Consider the following 15,053-nt stretch of genomic DNA (forward strand, 5'->3'; position numbering starts at 1 on the left):
AGTGTGTGTGTGTGTATATATATATATATATATATATATATATATTTGCATAAAGAAAATTTTTAGGACTTTAGGACTTTCAAGAATTTGTACTTTCTTTACATTATTGTTATGAAAGTTAAACACATTCCACCCAGTTTTATGCCGAAATTATATATTTGCATAAAGAAAATGAAGCCTATTTTAGGACTTTCAAGAATTTGTACTTTCTTTACATTATTGTTATGAAAGTTAAACACATTCCACCCAGTTTTCATTACCAATGCCGAAATTATAATATTATTTAAATTTGAAAGTAATTTTTACATAATGGTAGTGTTTGTTTTTTAACGGCATTAAATTTGTGAATTTTTTTGTAGAATTTTGGGCTGAATAAGCCTATTTTAGGACTTTCAAGAATTTGTACTTTCTTTACATTATTGTTATGAAAGTTAAACACATTCCACCCAGTTTTCATTACCAATGCCGAAATTATAATATTATTTAAATTTGAAAGTAATTTTTACATAATGGTAGTGTTTGTTTTTTAACGGCATTAAATTTGTGAATTTTTTTGTAGAATTTTGGGCTGAAATATAACCTGGACAGGAATGTATATTGATGTTTTCTGACTTTCACTGTAGAATGATTCTAGTCAAGGAGATCTGGGTACCTTGGCCAACGTGGTCACATCACTCGGTCACCTCAGCCAAAGTCGTGAGATGATGGACAGCAGCACCGACCTATCGGGGATAGAGACCATGAGTAACGAGGACAGCGTTATGACGGACATTCAAAGGGATGAGTCGAATGATGTCACACGGTTCGGAAAGCAACTTTGTAGACCTAATATCAAGCCTGGAAGATGTGAGGTAAATGGCTATGCTTAAATTTCTGTTTGTTTGTGTCCAGGGCCTTTGACACGCTCACAAAGGTGCTTCATTCGGAGGAGGGTTGTGGGGAAGAGGGATCTCGGATCAGTTTCATCAATTTGTAGACATTTTTAACGAGACATTTGTGTAATTAAAAGGAGGAGAAGTAGTTAAGTTAGTCTCTTACTGGCCTCTATATACAAGCTCTCCATAAAACAAACAAAACAAGCCCTGCAAATGAATAGAAAACCACATATTATACAGACACTTCATATTTAATGGTATTTTATTATTTTTATTGCATTAAAAACTCTTGAGTGTGTTTGTAAATTGACACCCTGATGAAGGCGAGTTAGCCGCACCGCGTTGGTGCACAAATGTGTTGTTTTTAAATATTAAAGCCATGTGAATAAAGGCTTTTTAATTTTTGTTGCATTTACACACTTTTGACCAGCAGTTGTCACTAGCGTGTGGTGTTTGGTTCATTCAAACCGATTGGTTCAATTGATTTGAAGCTTCGAAAAGGTTTGTTTCTCCCATCACTACATTGTTGGCCCAGAAACAAGTTATTAAAGTAAATTTATGCTACCGTGGTGTAGTTTGTTTATAGCCTATGTTTAGTTTTTTTTACTTCTGCCAATTTGTATTTAGCCTTCAAAATGAATCACAATGAGCAAAATGAGCAAGATTCATAAACCTTTGTTGGGCACAGAGCTTATTTTCTACAATAATCCAAAAGCGAATGGGAAAATTCTATTGGCTTTTGTCGAAGGACCCAGGGTGATGCTAACTTTGGTGTTGGTCTACAAAAATATGCCATGAATGCAACATTGTTGTATAGAGAAAACTAAATTGTTTGCTTTTATATTGCCTTTGTACTAAAGCAAATTGTTAAAATATTATCTGAAATTATTATTTGAAGTTAACTTGATACACAACGGAGCCCCGCACATGACATGCAAGAAAAAAAATTAATAAATCGTTCGCACGATTTACAAATTCGGTCCCTCGATGTACTAAAACATGCACACGATTACTATTTCGTTCCCTCGATTTGCTAAATCATGCGCACAATTTACTAATTCGTTCTCTCGGTTAATATAAATCGTGTGCACGATTTAGCAAATCGAGGGAACGGATTAGTAAATCGTGTGCACAATTTATAAATCAAGGGAACGAAATAGTAAATCTTGCACACGATTTAGCCTACAAATTTTTTTTTTCCTCATATGCCATGTTACATGTGGCTCCGTAATACACAGCTACCTAATGAGCAATGTGTGTGTGTTCAACAGAAAAACTGTCCCCAGAGCGTGTGAAGCTAGTCATGGAGCATATCTGGCGTATGCAGGAATTTTGTAACAGTATGAGTCGCATGAGTCCTGACGCATACGAGTATGCTTACCTCAAAGCTGTGGTTCTCTTCAGCCCAGGTGAGCACAACTGGAGTCTATCTGAAAAATATGAATGAAATGGAGAAGAAAAAAGTAAGAATGAAGTTGATTGTGTGTTTTTCATAGATCACTCTGGAGTGGACGGCACCCTTCAGATCGAACGCTTTCAGGAGAAAGCCTACATGGAACTGCAGGACTATGTGAGCAAAGTGTATCCAGAGGACACATATCGGTGAGTGACTGTAGTAGCTTGCGTTTGTCCAACCAATAATCATAGATTCTCAATTATAAAGTGCATGATTATGGTCTAAATTATTTGGAATATTTAGGAAAACATTTTAAATGTAGTTTTATTTGAGATACGCTAGTTGGCTATAAACCAAGAACGATAACTATAAAGATATTAGCGTCCACACCAGCGTTTATTCTAAGCACATGCTCATCTGCCGCTTTAAATTCTCCAGCTCGTGATAGCAGGATGGATTCTGATTGGCTGTCAATATTTTTATCGTTCGTTAGCTAGGAAAAAATCGCTCTGAAAGTGATTCCAACGATATCGTTTCTCTGTGCCGTTATCGTTATAGCTGCGGTGTGGACTCTGCTATTCTTTAATATTGAGAACGATTTTTAGAACGATATCTTTATCGTTATCATCCTTGGTGTGAATGGGCCTTAAACGAAACTATAAATCCTCTTTCAGTCTTTCAAAACTGTTAGTTCGTCTGCCTGCTCTGCGGCTCATGAGCGCGGCGGTGACCGAAGAGCTCTTTTTCACCGGTTTAATCGGGAACGTTCAGATCGACAGCATCATTCCCTACATCCTCAAAATGGAGTCTACCGACTACAACAGCCAGCCAATCAGCACTGCCGAGTGATAGAAACCCCGCCCACAGCCACACCCATCAGCTTTGCTCGCTCAGACCCTTTGAGCCTAAACGGATATAATCATGTGCATTTTGAATGAGAAAATCATTTTGTTCTGGCTTTGCTTTTTCATTTGGTTAGTGGTTGTGTTTATGGCAGGGGTGCCCCAACTCGGTCCTGGAGGGCCGGTGTCCTGCAGAGTTTAGCTCCAACTTGCCTCAACACACCTGCCTTTAAGTTTCTAGTATGCCTAGTGAGAGCTTGATTAGCTGGTTCAGGTGTGTTTAATTGGGGTTGGAGCTAAACTCTTCTGGACACCGGTCCTCCAGGACCGAGTTTGGACAGCCCTGGTTTATGGGTTATGTACAGTAGTATGGATAAAGTGGTTTACCGCAACTGTTGCGGTTGGATCATTTGGCTTTTATTGTACTAGTGTACTTATGTTTAGAAAAAGTGTCTATAAAGATACAGGAAGTGCAAGGAATCTGTTCTTAAGAACTTGTTCCAAAGAGAACTTTGCCCCCCCGCCCCAAGCACTGACTTTCTCTGTATGTATATGAATGATGTATATAGGAATAATAAATGTCAAATCAAGGGGGAAAATGTCTGTATTTTGGTATTTGTTGGAGACAGTTCCTTTTTTATGAACACATTAAATGTGATATACAGGGTTCCCAGAGTCACGGAAAATCTTATTTTCATCCCTGGAAAAGTCATGGGAAATTATGTAGTGCATGTAAATGTTTCTGTTTATGCTCTATTATATTTAACTGGCAAAATATGAATCTATGAGTGCAATCTTCAGTGTGTGGGAGTCTAGTCAGTGATTGAACTCTGTAACGTTTAAATAATGAATATGTTTGTGTTGTGTTGCATTTTTATTAAAGGGCAAACCAGACTTTCAGAAACATGCTCTGGACAAGCTTGGACACTTAAATTGCACTATAAATCATTATTACTATCACTGAAACACCTGGAATATTTCGTAATAAACTGCTAATGTCTGCTAATGCACATCACCCAGACACGAGATCTGCTCAAACCAAAGTAAAAACATTGTTAGATTTAATCGCCAGAATTTGCCTCAATGTAATTATGATATTGTGGCAAAAATAAAATAATATGATTTCCATCGTTAAAAGCTGTTTAAATTCAGACGATATAACGGGGACATGAATATGTACCGCATAGCAAGCATGAACCTGCTGCTCGTTTCATTGCTTCAGGTAAATGATAAAGTTAATTTTGAAAATCATGTTTTAATTTCAGTCTGATTATAATTTGAGGAATTTGTATTGTGACCCTGGACCACAAAACCAGTCATAAGGGTCAATAAAAAATTGAGATGTATACATAAAGCTGAATAAATAAGCTCGTATGGTTTGTTAGGAGAGGACAATATTTGGCTGGGATACGACTATTTGAAAATCTGGAATCTGAGGGTGCAAAGACAAATCAACAATACTGAGAAATTCGCCTTTAAAGTTGTCCAGATGAAGTTCTTAGCAATGTATGTTACTACTCAAAAATGAAGTTTTGATATGTTTACGGTAGGAAATTGACAAAATATCTTCATGGAACATGATCTTTACTCAACGTCCTAATGATTTTTGGCATAAAAAGGAATAATCGATCATTTTGACCCATACAATGTATTGTTGTCTATAGCTACAAATATACCCGTGCTATTTAAGACTGCTTTTGTGGTCCAGGGTCACATATAATACACATCTCAGAGAACTAAATGTCAGTCTGTAATTCAGTCAAACGAGAGACAAAGTGTGAAGCACTCGGCATGAATTTAAAATGATTGTAGGATTATAAGAGTGCTGGCGGAACCCGTCGTGTGAAGAGGGGGGAACGGTAGAGTCGCGCTGCAGTCCGTCAGTGTTTAGAGTCCGTCGCTTATGGCGGAGTACGCGAGCATAGTGCGGCGGGCCGTGGGGCAGCTCACCGGTCACGGCGGTGTTAAAGGCTTCCTGCTGCAGCTCCTCAGGTGGGTACCTCATGTAAATATGTTTTTATAGCTTTAGAGGTAAACAGTGCTGTAAAATGGCGTGTGTACAGCTGTGAGGCCCTGAAGCCAAAGCAGTGCCCTCAGAGAGTGCCGGTAATAACATTTGGAATTACCGGAGTAATTATTTTAATTCGCTTATTTATATTACATCTGGTGTCACAATACAACAAGGCATATTGCAGTAAACTCTTTTATTTATACAGTGAGATCTGTTAAGTGCATGTACATAGAAACAAATAAAAAATATAAACATTATCGTCCAAATTAGAACTAATAAAACGTGTTATTATGATCATTTTTATCCTTATTAATTTATGTCATTGTATTATTAGGAAATGAACACTACTGTTTTTGGACCTGCACTAAATATTTTAGGGGATATGTGTATATTATTCATTTTTATGCACATTATTTACTTATTACATTAAATAGTAGACTTAATATATGAATAATTGATAATAAAAAAAACTGTGTCTTTCTCAGGGTGAATGATATAAAGACTGGAGCATTGGTGGGTATTGACAAATATGGCAGCAAATACTATGAGGACAACAGATACTTTATCGGTATGAGTGAACATACTTTAGCTGTCTGTACACAAATGTGTTTTATGCCTTGTTAATGTGCATTTTTCAATGTGTGACTTTCAGGCCGTCATCGATGGGTGATTTACAGCACGGAGATGAACGGCAAGAACACTCTGTGGGACGTTGATGGCAGCATGGTCCCTGCCGAATGGTAATCTATCTAGATGTGCTTGGCATGGTTTAGTTTTTCTTCTGCACTTAATATTACGTCATTATTGGAGTAACTCATTGGGTAATTTTACAGTGCAATTGAAAAACTAATTTAGCTTATAGGAGAAATGTAATAATTATATAGGCCTATATATATAGCTAAAACAAAGTTGTTAAAGATTACCGACTTATACTTTTCAAATAAATTTAGAATAACATGCACTATCAGAACAATAAGGCCAAACACGTGCACAATGTAGTGAAGTGTTTCTTTAGTAATTATTTATGTACGAATGTTTAAGTATAAACTTTCAAAACGAGTAAACGCGCTTCAGTATGGCATCATACCCAAGTAGCTTTATGTGGCTCAATGATGAGGGATCCGTTTTTACAGAAATTTTAGTATAAACTTCTCACCGGTCAAACAGTCTGACTAGGTCTTTATATAATAAATGGCTAATTCCAATAACAGTCGAACTCAGGTAAAGCAATGCTCACGAAAACATGCAGGTTTTCTTTATCATAATAATTAATCACCTACTATATCATATAGTAGGTGATGAAATCTCACGTGAAGTCTCTTTCTAGGAGCCTGTAGTCCAATGAGAAGATTCTGTTTCGCGGCAGTATTATTTTCCAAAGTAAGGGTGAGTGAGTTTAGTCGATTAACGTTAGAGTTGTCAGAGGTTGACCGGCAGAGGGTGTTAGTTTTTCGGATTTTGCTCAAATTTTTGAGGGGACGATCAACTAAAAGTAACCCACTCATAGTTCACGCTGAAAGCAGTGGGCAAACTGTAACAGCTGTTTCCTATTAAGAAACATAGGGTCTTTTTTTTTTCTTTTTTAAACGTGTACCATTGTGATATTATTGTGTTGTTTGGAGTACCTTGGAATATTGTTTCAATACCATGGTGCATGAATACGGGATTCAATACTTAGGCCTAAGTACCAAGGTACTATATCACCTGATACCATCATTTTACCATGGTATCACCATAGTACTTTTTTAATAAGGGCTGCAGCATTATCACCACAAGTTTGCAAGTATAATGTGACAATGTAAACAGTGCCAGCCACAATTTGTAGTTTCAATTTTACACAAATATTATTAATACATCCGTGCTTGCAGATAAATGCAAAAAAAAAAAAAAGTTAATACACTGAACCCTTAATGTTCACACCAGAAAAACAAAAGAGTAAAGTGTGCTGTCAGGAGAGGACATCAATATGTGCATGACACCAGCAGCTTATGGGAGTCGTTTGTAACTCATCTGTGTAAAACAGGCAGACTGGTAATTTACAATGTCTAGTTTTGTTATCCATTGCTCTCTCTCTCTCTCTCTCTCACACACACACACACACACACACACACATGCACAAGTTCACTGCGAAATGGATTGAGCTAATGAATTATGGATACGCACATTAGCATGGTGTCATTTCACACTGCCAAGTGGTTTACATTTTCATATCCCCATGAATAAGCGGCTGTTAGAGTAGTGTATAGAGTGTATTCGTAAGTCAGATAAACGTCAGGTCTCTCGATTACAATGTGCCATGCTTTACATATGCATTTACCATTGTCGTTGGTGAATATTTATTTATTTCCATGCATAATCGTTTTTCTTTATTAGCAGTGTCTGCAATTAGTGGTCAGGTTTCACTATTGCTATTGGATTATGCTGTGTCATACTGTGCAGTTTGCTGAGCTGGAGTGTTTCTGTTATTTTATTACCCTAGTAACTATGTGGATCATCCTAGCAACACCCCAACAAAAGCATAACAACTTGACAGCCACAAATAACACCTTAACAACTGCATAGTAACACCCTTGAAACCATCCAGAACACCCAACTGTATATTACGCTGACAACACATAGCAACACACTAGAAACGACAATAACACTAGCCCAACTGTATATTACCCTAGCAACACCCTGGCAACCACCCAGAATGTGCTAACAACACCCTCATGACACCCATCATAGTAACTCCTCATAACATAGCAACTATCCAGAACACGAAAACACTGCAACACCAACGTATTACACCCTAGTTGCTGCATAGCAACACCCTAGAAACCACCCAGAATGCCCAGGTAACCATATACACATAGCAACACCCTAGAAATGACCAGAACACTTGGGCTGTATATTACCCTTTTATCACCAAGACCAATTTCAGAACACCCTAGAAACAGCCTGTCATCTACACAGAACACACTAATATCACCTACATCAACTACTCCTAACACCTGAACGACGGCATAGTAACACCCTAGAAACCACCCAGAACACTTAGGCTATATATAACCCAGACAACCACCAATAACAACCCAAAAAAAACACCCAGAACTGTACATTTCCCTGGCATCTATCAGAACACCCTAACAACACCCTGGCAACTACTCATGACACCCTTCATAGTAACTTCTAGTAACACAACCTCATGGCAACTATCCAGAACACAAAAACACTGAAACCCCAATTTATTACACCCTATAGCTGCATAGCAACACCCTAGAAACCACAAAGAGAAGACCCAGGTAACCGTATAGACGCAACAGCCTGGAAACAACCAGAACTTGGGCAACTGTATATTATCCTGTATATCAACAATACCAACACCAGAACACCCTGGCAACCACTCAGAACACCCTAACAACACCCTGGCAACTACTCATGACACCCATCATAGTAACTTCTCATAACACAACCTCAGCAACTATCCAGAACACACAACCACACTGCAATCCCAACTTATTACACCCTATAGCTGCATAGCAACACTCTGGTAGCCACCCAGAGCATCCAAGCATCATTGTGGCCACTCATATTCACTTCATAAATGTAAAACTCCACCATTTTTAAAAGGTGGTGGGTCTGGTCCTGTTTTCCAGCTGTCAGTTTTACAGAACAGTAATTATGCTATGTATTTTGAATCTCACTGTAATGTTGGATCATGTTATGAGAGTTTCCATATGTCCTTATTTTGAGGCACGTAATGTGATAAATTTAGCGCTGGCCCAGATAGTCGTTAAAAGCACATCTCTATTTTTTTCTGCACTGAAGGGCGTAAAGAGAGGAAGACAAAGCCTGTAGGATAGGGTTGAGGTTTTATCAACAGGAAGAGGTCCAAAACAAATAGCTTTTCCAGTCCGGCCACTCCGTTGAAATAGACTGATGGACGCTACACACTCAACAGTCTTTGAACACATCTGAAAGATATATTATTATATAGTACTATAGTCATATATAGTCACAAAGACACTGTACTTCATACAGTTGCAACTTGCTTTCCAGAGCCCACACTGTCACACGCAGTCACAGCAAGTGAAAGGAACACAGTGTCAAGTCTGTTTACGATCTGTTTAGATTGCACGCTGTTTTGTATTGATGGTACGTAATGTACCAAAATTCACATTTCAGGTTAAGTTCTATCAACAGTATCTATGTTGTCACTGAAAATAATTATGACTCGTTCCTTATAACAACAAACTACAATTGTGTTTTCAGTAATACACTTAAAATGGAAGTCTATGGGGCAAGGTTTTGTATTTGAGATAAATATAATAAAATACAGAATTTTGCAAGTATAATCACAGGAATTGAATATAATATATAACACAAGACAAGTATAGAATCACGTGCTAACCTTACCTGTGCAAAGTTATTTATAAATTCAATTCAATATTTAAAAATTCAAAACCAGGTAACTTTCACACAATACACACTGAATTTAATTGCCTGTTTTTGCGGTTTCTGATCTTTGCCTGTTTTCCTGGATTTTTCCCTCTCGTCTCGCCCCTGTGATTCTGTCTGCCGATTGGTGACCTACGCTTGCCCTTGGACTATTCTTGTGTTTTGCCCGCCATATACCTGTTTGCCATCGTTTGACCCTGCCTGTTTACCACGTCTCTTTAATAAAGCTTGCAAATGGATCCACACGTCTCACGTCTCGTCAGCCCCGTTACAATAATAGAAAGTAACAATAATACAAAGTTCTGTCATGAAACAGATGGCGCAGGCCATAGGCGGAGGGTGAACCAAATCTAGGGTAAGGCTAAAAGCAGCCAAATGTATTGAAAATCATAAACCCGTCTTTTTAGGCAAGAACCAGACATGGGTGCCATGTAGGCTAAAAAAAATGTTTAATGGGACTGAATTTGTATTTAACGTGAATACAATTTAATAAAAAGGTTAGAAATTGATAATTATATAACCTTTCCTTTCCAGTGTTATTCAAACAGCGAATACATTATATATAGAACGTGACATTATCACTAACATTGATCTATCGCGAGTTTAAGCACTCTCAAAAAAACAAAACTATCGTTATAATCACTGAAGCTGTATACACTGTCAAACGAATCTCTTACTTACATTGTACGTACATCTGCGCTTTTGTTGTTTAAGATGAGAGAATTCGCAAGAGTCCGGAATTCAGTCAGCGAACGCGCGCGCAACTCAACAAAACTGAGGAGTTTGAATGATGACTCATCTGAACGCTTCTGATTGGCTATTGCATTCCTAAGCTCAACAGATATGTGTGTGATTGGTTAAAATGCGCAACACGTCTAACGCAAAACGCCTAAAATGAAATACGGTGCAACATGAGCAGATCTTAATTTAATGGGCGCAATCGACACTGTCTATTCATATTCACTCTGTTAACAACAGACGTAATAGATTTAATTTGTTTGTGCAGGGGCATTTTTGTCCAATTTAGTGCCATTTTTACCCCAAGTCCCCGTGGCCAGGGGAAGGCTAAGCCTTTGGCTCAATCTGACATAATGACATCATTATTCACATGGCACAGCTGATTGGTTCTTTCATATCAGCAGCCAATGAGGTCACTGCTCAACATTCAAATACTCGGCTAATGCTTGCTGTAGCAGTTGCAGTGCGCTTCAGTAACCCTCCACCTTCCCCAGCTCCACCTGTATAGATCTGCTGCGTAATTTCATGTATGTTATATATGGGGGTTATTTCATATATGTTATATGTGGGAATTATATTTCTTACATGCTCTCAGCAGCATGTTGTGGATGCATTTGCAGTAGCAAGTCTTGGAGGAGCGTAACAGATCTATTCCGCCAAGAGCAAATACAAGTCAGAGAGTTGTCATAACAGAATTGCATGTACAAAAAACTATGAACTATAATTAATGTATAGCTTTTCTAACCTTTTGGTTATGTTTTGTATGTCATAGATTTAAGCCATAAACATATTATGCTATTCTGTTCTTACACTTACAGTATACATCAAATGTTTTTTAGCATGTGAACAAAACCTCTTTAAACGCTTTTAGTTTTTGATTTAGTCTGTTGTTCTGCAGCAAATCTACAGCAAAAGATATTTAGAACGAAAATAGTTATACACCTTGTTGGACTCTGACCAGTTCTAGGACATCTAATCTCTGGCTGTTTTCAAAACAAATAGAAAGCATAAAATATTCACTAGTAGAAAATATACTGCTCTCAAGGGCCTACTTTATTTCAAGTGTGTGAAATAGCCTTGCTGGTAACACCAGCTATACTCACACACACACAGACACTCAGGCTGATACCTTTTCACTTGATGTTCATCGAACTGACAGACAATGCAATAAGATCTTCACACACACAGAGAGAGTTCGAGACACACACTCCTGCTTACTCTCCATGCACAAGCACCTTACACAATCACACCGGCACTTATCCTACTTGTGAGAGCTTGTAAATACATTCATACCAGAGCGAACTGTGTTTCTGGAGTTCAACCTTCCTGTCTAAAATGAACGATTGTATGTATGTAGACAGATTATTTATTTGTTTTACTGTAAAGTTACATTAGCATTTAGACCCACTGAGAAGGCCATTAGCATGTGACGTCAACCCAATGAACAGCAGTGACCCCCTAACTGCTGACCCTCAAAACACGTTGGTCAATGCAACAGCAATTTGTGATTTTTAAGGGTAGTAAGTTAAAAAATGGTAAGAACATAAAGGGTCAATATTTAGGGCCAGAACCGCCAAACCGTTTTTTGGCATTAAAATAGTACTGTCGGTATTTACTAAAGACGCGCAGTGAAGAATTAGCGCTGAAAAGGCGTGGACACAGTTATTTTTTGCGCCTGACCTTATTGAATATGCATTTGTAGGAGTTTCGTGAAGTGACCCATACTAGGAATTACTGCTCTGCATTTATCCCATCCAAAGTGCACACACACAGAAGTGAACACACACTCACCGTGAACACACACCTGGAGCAGTGGGCAGCCATTTTTTGCTGCGGCGCCTGGGGAGCAGTTGGGGGTTCGGTGCCTTGCTCAAGGGCACCTCAGTCGTGGTATTGAAGGTGGGAGAGAGCGTTGTACATTCACTCCCCCCACCTACAATCCCTGCCAGTACGAGATTCTAACCTGCAACCTTTGGGTTACGAGTCCGACTCTAACCATTAGAGAGTCGGAGAATATCAAAATGAATCACGCAACGAGATTTACTAACATTTTTACTGGTATTTGCGCCATTATTTAACAGCCAAAAAAAGCATGTCAAAGCAGGCGGTAATTTGTGCTGCTCTTATCTTGGTAGATTGCGCTGGTCATTATGGAAATGATCTGACTGCGTCTGTGATCTTTAATGTGCGCATTGTTAGTAAATCAACCGCAGATTTTTACTGGCGCTTTTATGGAATTGCACTTTAATGCTAATTTGTCCTGTTTAGTAAATCTGGCCCTATGTCTGAAAAAAATTTATCAATTTGTAACATACCTGTGCTGTTGTGTTATTATTATTACTAGATTTTTACATTCTTTGTGTTGTTATTACTTTAACCTTTAACCTTAACCTGGCTATTGTTAATGTATTCTGTGGTTGTTAGATTGTTATGTGCTTGCTAAAGTGTTCTGAGTGGTTGTTAGTGATATAGTGTCATCATTTTTGTGAATCATCTTTAAGATCTAACCATTTTTGTTCATTCCAGCATAAGATGCATATGAGAGTTCTGAAGCAGCTGTGTTTCTCGCCCAGCCTCTGCTAGAGCTGAGCTGCATTTTAATATCATGACCTAAATCACTCATACAGACAGATGGAAATGAAGCTGTTTTAGTAACCTACAGACTGTATCTGCCAAACATAATTAAATGAATGAATCATCGCTTCTGCCCTTCCATAAACTCACAACTGCTTCTGAGTCTGTGGATGTTTCTGAAATGCATTCATTTCACAACGCCCACAGCATCAATTTTAAATAACTGGATGTAGAACAGAACTATAACTAAAAGAAAACATGCATTTAAAGCATAAATATATAGAATATGTTTTATATAATTAGCATATATTTTAGGTCAACTACAGTCACTTTTATGTCCAAGAGGTTGATTTGTATTAACAATTTTAGGTGTCAACTTTTATTTTGGGATGTAATTTCTATCGCAAACAATAAAAAAATCAATAAATATATTAAAATTCTCCTGTTAGACATTTATGATCACTATAAATATGCAATTACTCTAACTCTACCCCTAAAATAAAACTTTTAGAGTATAAATATTTATGATTGATATTTATGAATCAGTTTTTATCTTTGATGATGTTCCCAAAGGGAGGTTTAGAGAGATTTAAGTGACTTCACTTTTGTCCCCAAAGTAGCTCGATGTGTATGCAACAAGTCCGGTTTGTTCCCTTCTACTTCCGAAGACACTTTTTTTCTGTTCCTAAATAAGTGCCCCCCCCCCCACACACACACAGATGTCAAAGTGTGACCATAGGTGTTGTAAAGGCCATGACTTCTATTTTTAACAATCAGTGGAAAACCTAATCCATGAGAATGGCCACAGGATGTTTCTGTCAAGCTGAAAGCTTTCCTACTAAAAACAAGCCAAAACCGAGTCTAACAGATTGACTGGCACTGATCATGCAGAAACCACATTAAGTGAACACAATAAAATCAGGTTTGGTAACAAGATAAAATGGAAAAAGTGGGGTTCATTGTTCTGGAATAAACACTTCCATCTATTTCCATGTCACGCTATGCAAATAGCTTAGAATCACATAAGCATTCTACTATCTTAAAGGGACAGTTCACACAAAAATAAAAGAAATCTGTCATCATTTACTCACCCTAATTTCATTCTAAACGTTTTCTGATCTCAGCATGCCAAATTTCAGCATGTATAAGCGCAAATTAGATTAGAAACTTGTAGAAAGGGAAGATTTTCAGTGAATAATGCCTTGAATACAATTCACTGTAGAGCTTTAGATGACTTGAAATACAGTGCAGGCTACTTATATAGTGCTTTTTTGTCCTTTGAAATGATAGTAAATGGAGACTGGGGCTGTTTAGCTCCCAAACAGCCCTAGTCCCCATTCACTTTCATTAAATGGAAAAGAGCAGCATGAGCATTCTTCAGAACTTCTTTTGTTTTCCACAGAAAAAAATTAAGTGGGTTTGAGCGAAATATTCCTTTAGCAACAACTACAACAACAGGTCAAGCTAGCTTTTTAGTTACCTATCTTGAAATATCACTCTGTTACCTTTTATCATACCACTCCCTTTCTCTCCCCCTCTATCTCGATCCCTCTTTTATTGTCCTTAGTTCATGCGCTAGTACTGTTCTTTAGTCTCTCTAACACACCCACTTAGGTCTCTTTTGTCCTTTCCCTTGTTCTTGTCAGTGAATTAGTGCTGTGAACTGCAAAAAAACAGAAAGACAGAAACTGAGAACTGAAAGATAAAAGAAAGAAATATGACCTTCGCCCTTTCAGTTCACTCAGGCATTTACCTTCTCTGATGGAACACAAGAAGGTATCTGAAGAATCTTCACAAAGATCTTTTCCATATGACTGCTGCTGTGAAACAATAATTTTGTTTTGGAATAATATGGGTTTAGAACAGCAAGAAGGTAAATAAATGATTTTTCATTTCAAAATGTTAATTTTGGGGTGAACTACAGTCCTAAAGTTACAGAGCCCCTAAAGCCACATGATGATGGACATATTTCAATGCTTTTGCGTTCCCCTGAGAAACTTTGCGTTTGAAAATAATGAGGTGGAAGACTAAAAAAAAAATAGCTCAGCAAAATAAGAAATGCTCCTTTTTCAGGATACTGTATTACAAAGATAATTTTGTAAAATTCAAATAAGCTATATTGGAAAGTGTTTAAAGGGGTGCTGCTAAAAAGAACATTATTTTGTGTATTTGGTGTA

At 37.7% G+C, this 15,053-nt stretch overlaps 4 protein-coding genes across 4 annotated transcripts in view; 3 read left to right on the top strand and 1 right to left on the bottom strand.

The window, feature by feature from the left end:
• Nucleotides 1-601, top strand: part of LOC107597032 (FYVE, RhoGEF and PH domain-containing protein 6-like) — a 55,795-nt gene extending 55,194 nt beyond the window's left edge. Inside the window, 1 exon segment of the mRNA XM_016287937.1 lies at nt 560-601. Coding sequence (XP_016143423.1) covers nt 560-601 — 42 coding nt within the window.
• LOC107597033 (nuclear receptor subfamily 2 group C member 1-like) overlaps nt 1-3,252 on the top strand; it is an 18,315-nt gene extending 15,063 nt beyond the window's left edge. The window contains exons 10-14 of the mRNA XM_016287939.1: nt 624-802; nt 892-959; nt 2,147-2,284; nt 2,372-2,477; nt 2,946-3,252. Of these exons, the coding sequence (XP_016143425.1) occupies nt 624-802; nt 892-959; nt 2,147-2,284; nt 2,372-2,477; nt 2,946-3,120 (666 nt within the window). The 3' untranslated portion in view covers nt 3,121-3,252. The remainder of the gene's footprint in view (nt 1-623; nt 803-891; nt 960-2,146; nt 2,285-2,371; nt 2,478-2,945) is intronic.
• The window catches only part of acot18 (acyl-CoA thioesterase 18), a 446,653-nt gene that overhangs the window by 325,937 nt on the left and 105,663 nt on the right, over nt 1-15,053 (bottom strand).
• On the top strand, nt 4,934-5,868 carry LOC107597016 (NADH dehydrogenase [ubiquinone] 1 alpha subcomplex subunit 12-like). Its single transcript, XM_016287911.1, has 3 exons — nt 4,934-5,105; nt 5,610-5,692; nt 5,777-5,868. The coding sequence occupies exons 1-3, from the start codon at nt 5,017-5,019 to the stop codon at nt 5,866-5,868; spliced, it is 264 nt and encodes an 87-aa protein (XP_016143397.1). The 5' UTR covers nt 4,934-5,016.

Source organism: Sinocyclocheilus grahami, unplaced genomic scaffold (assembly GCF_001515645.1).
Source record: "Sinocyclocheilus grahami isolate Dianchi unplaced genomic scaffold, SAMN03320097.WGS_v1.1 scaffold226.1, whole genome shotgun sequence".
NCBI classification, from domain to species: domain Eukaryota; kingdom Metazoa; phylum Chordata; class Actinopteri; order Cypriniformes; family Cyprinidae; genus Sinocyclocheilus; species Sinocyclocheilus grahami.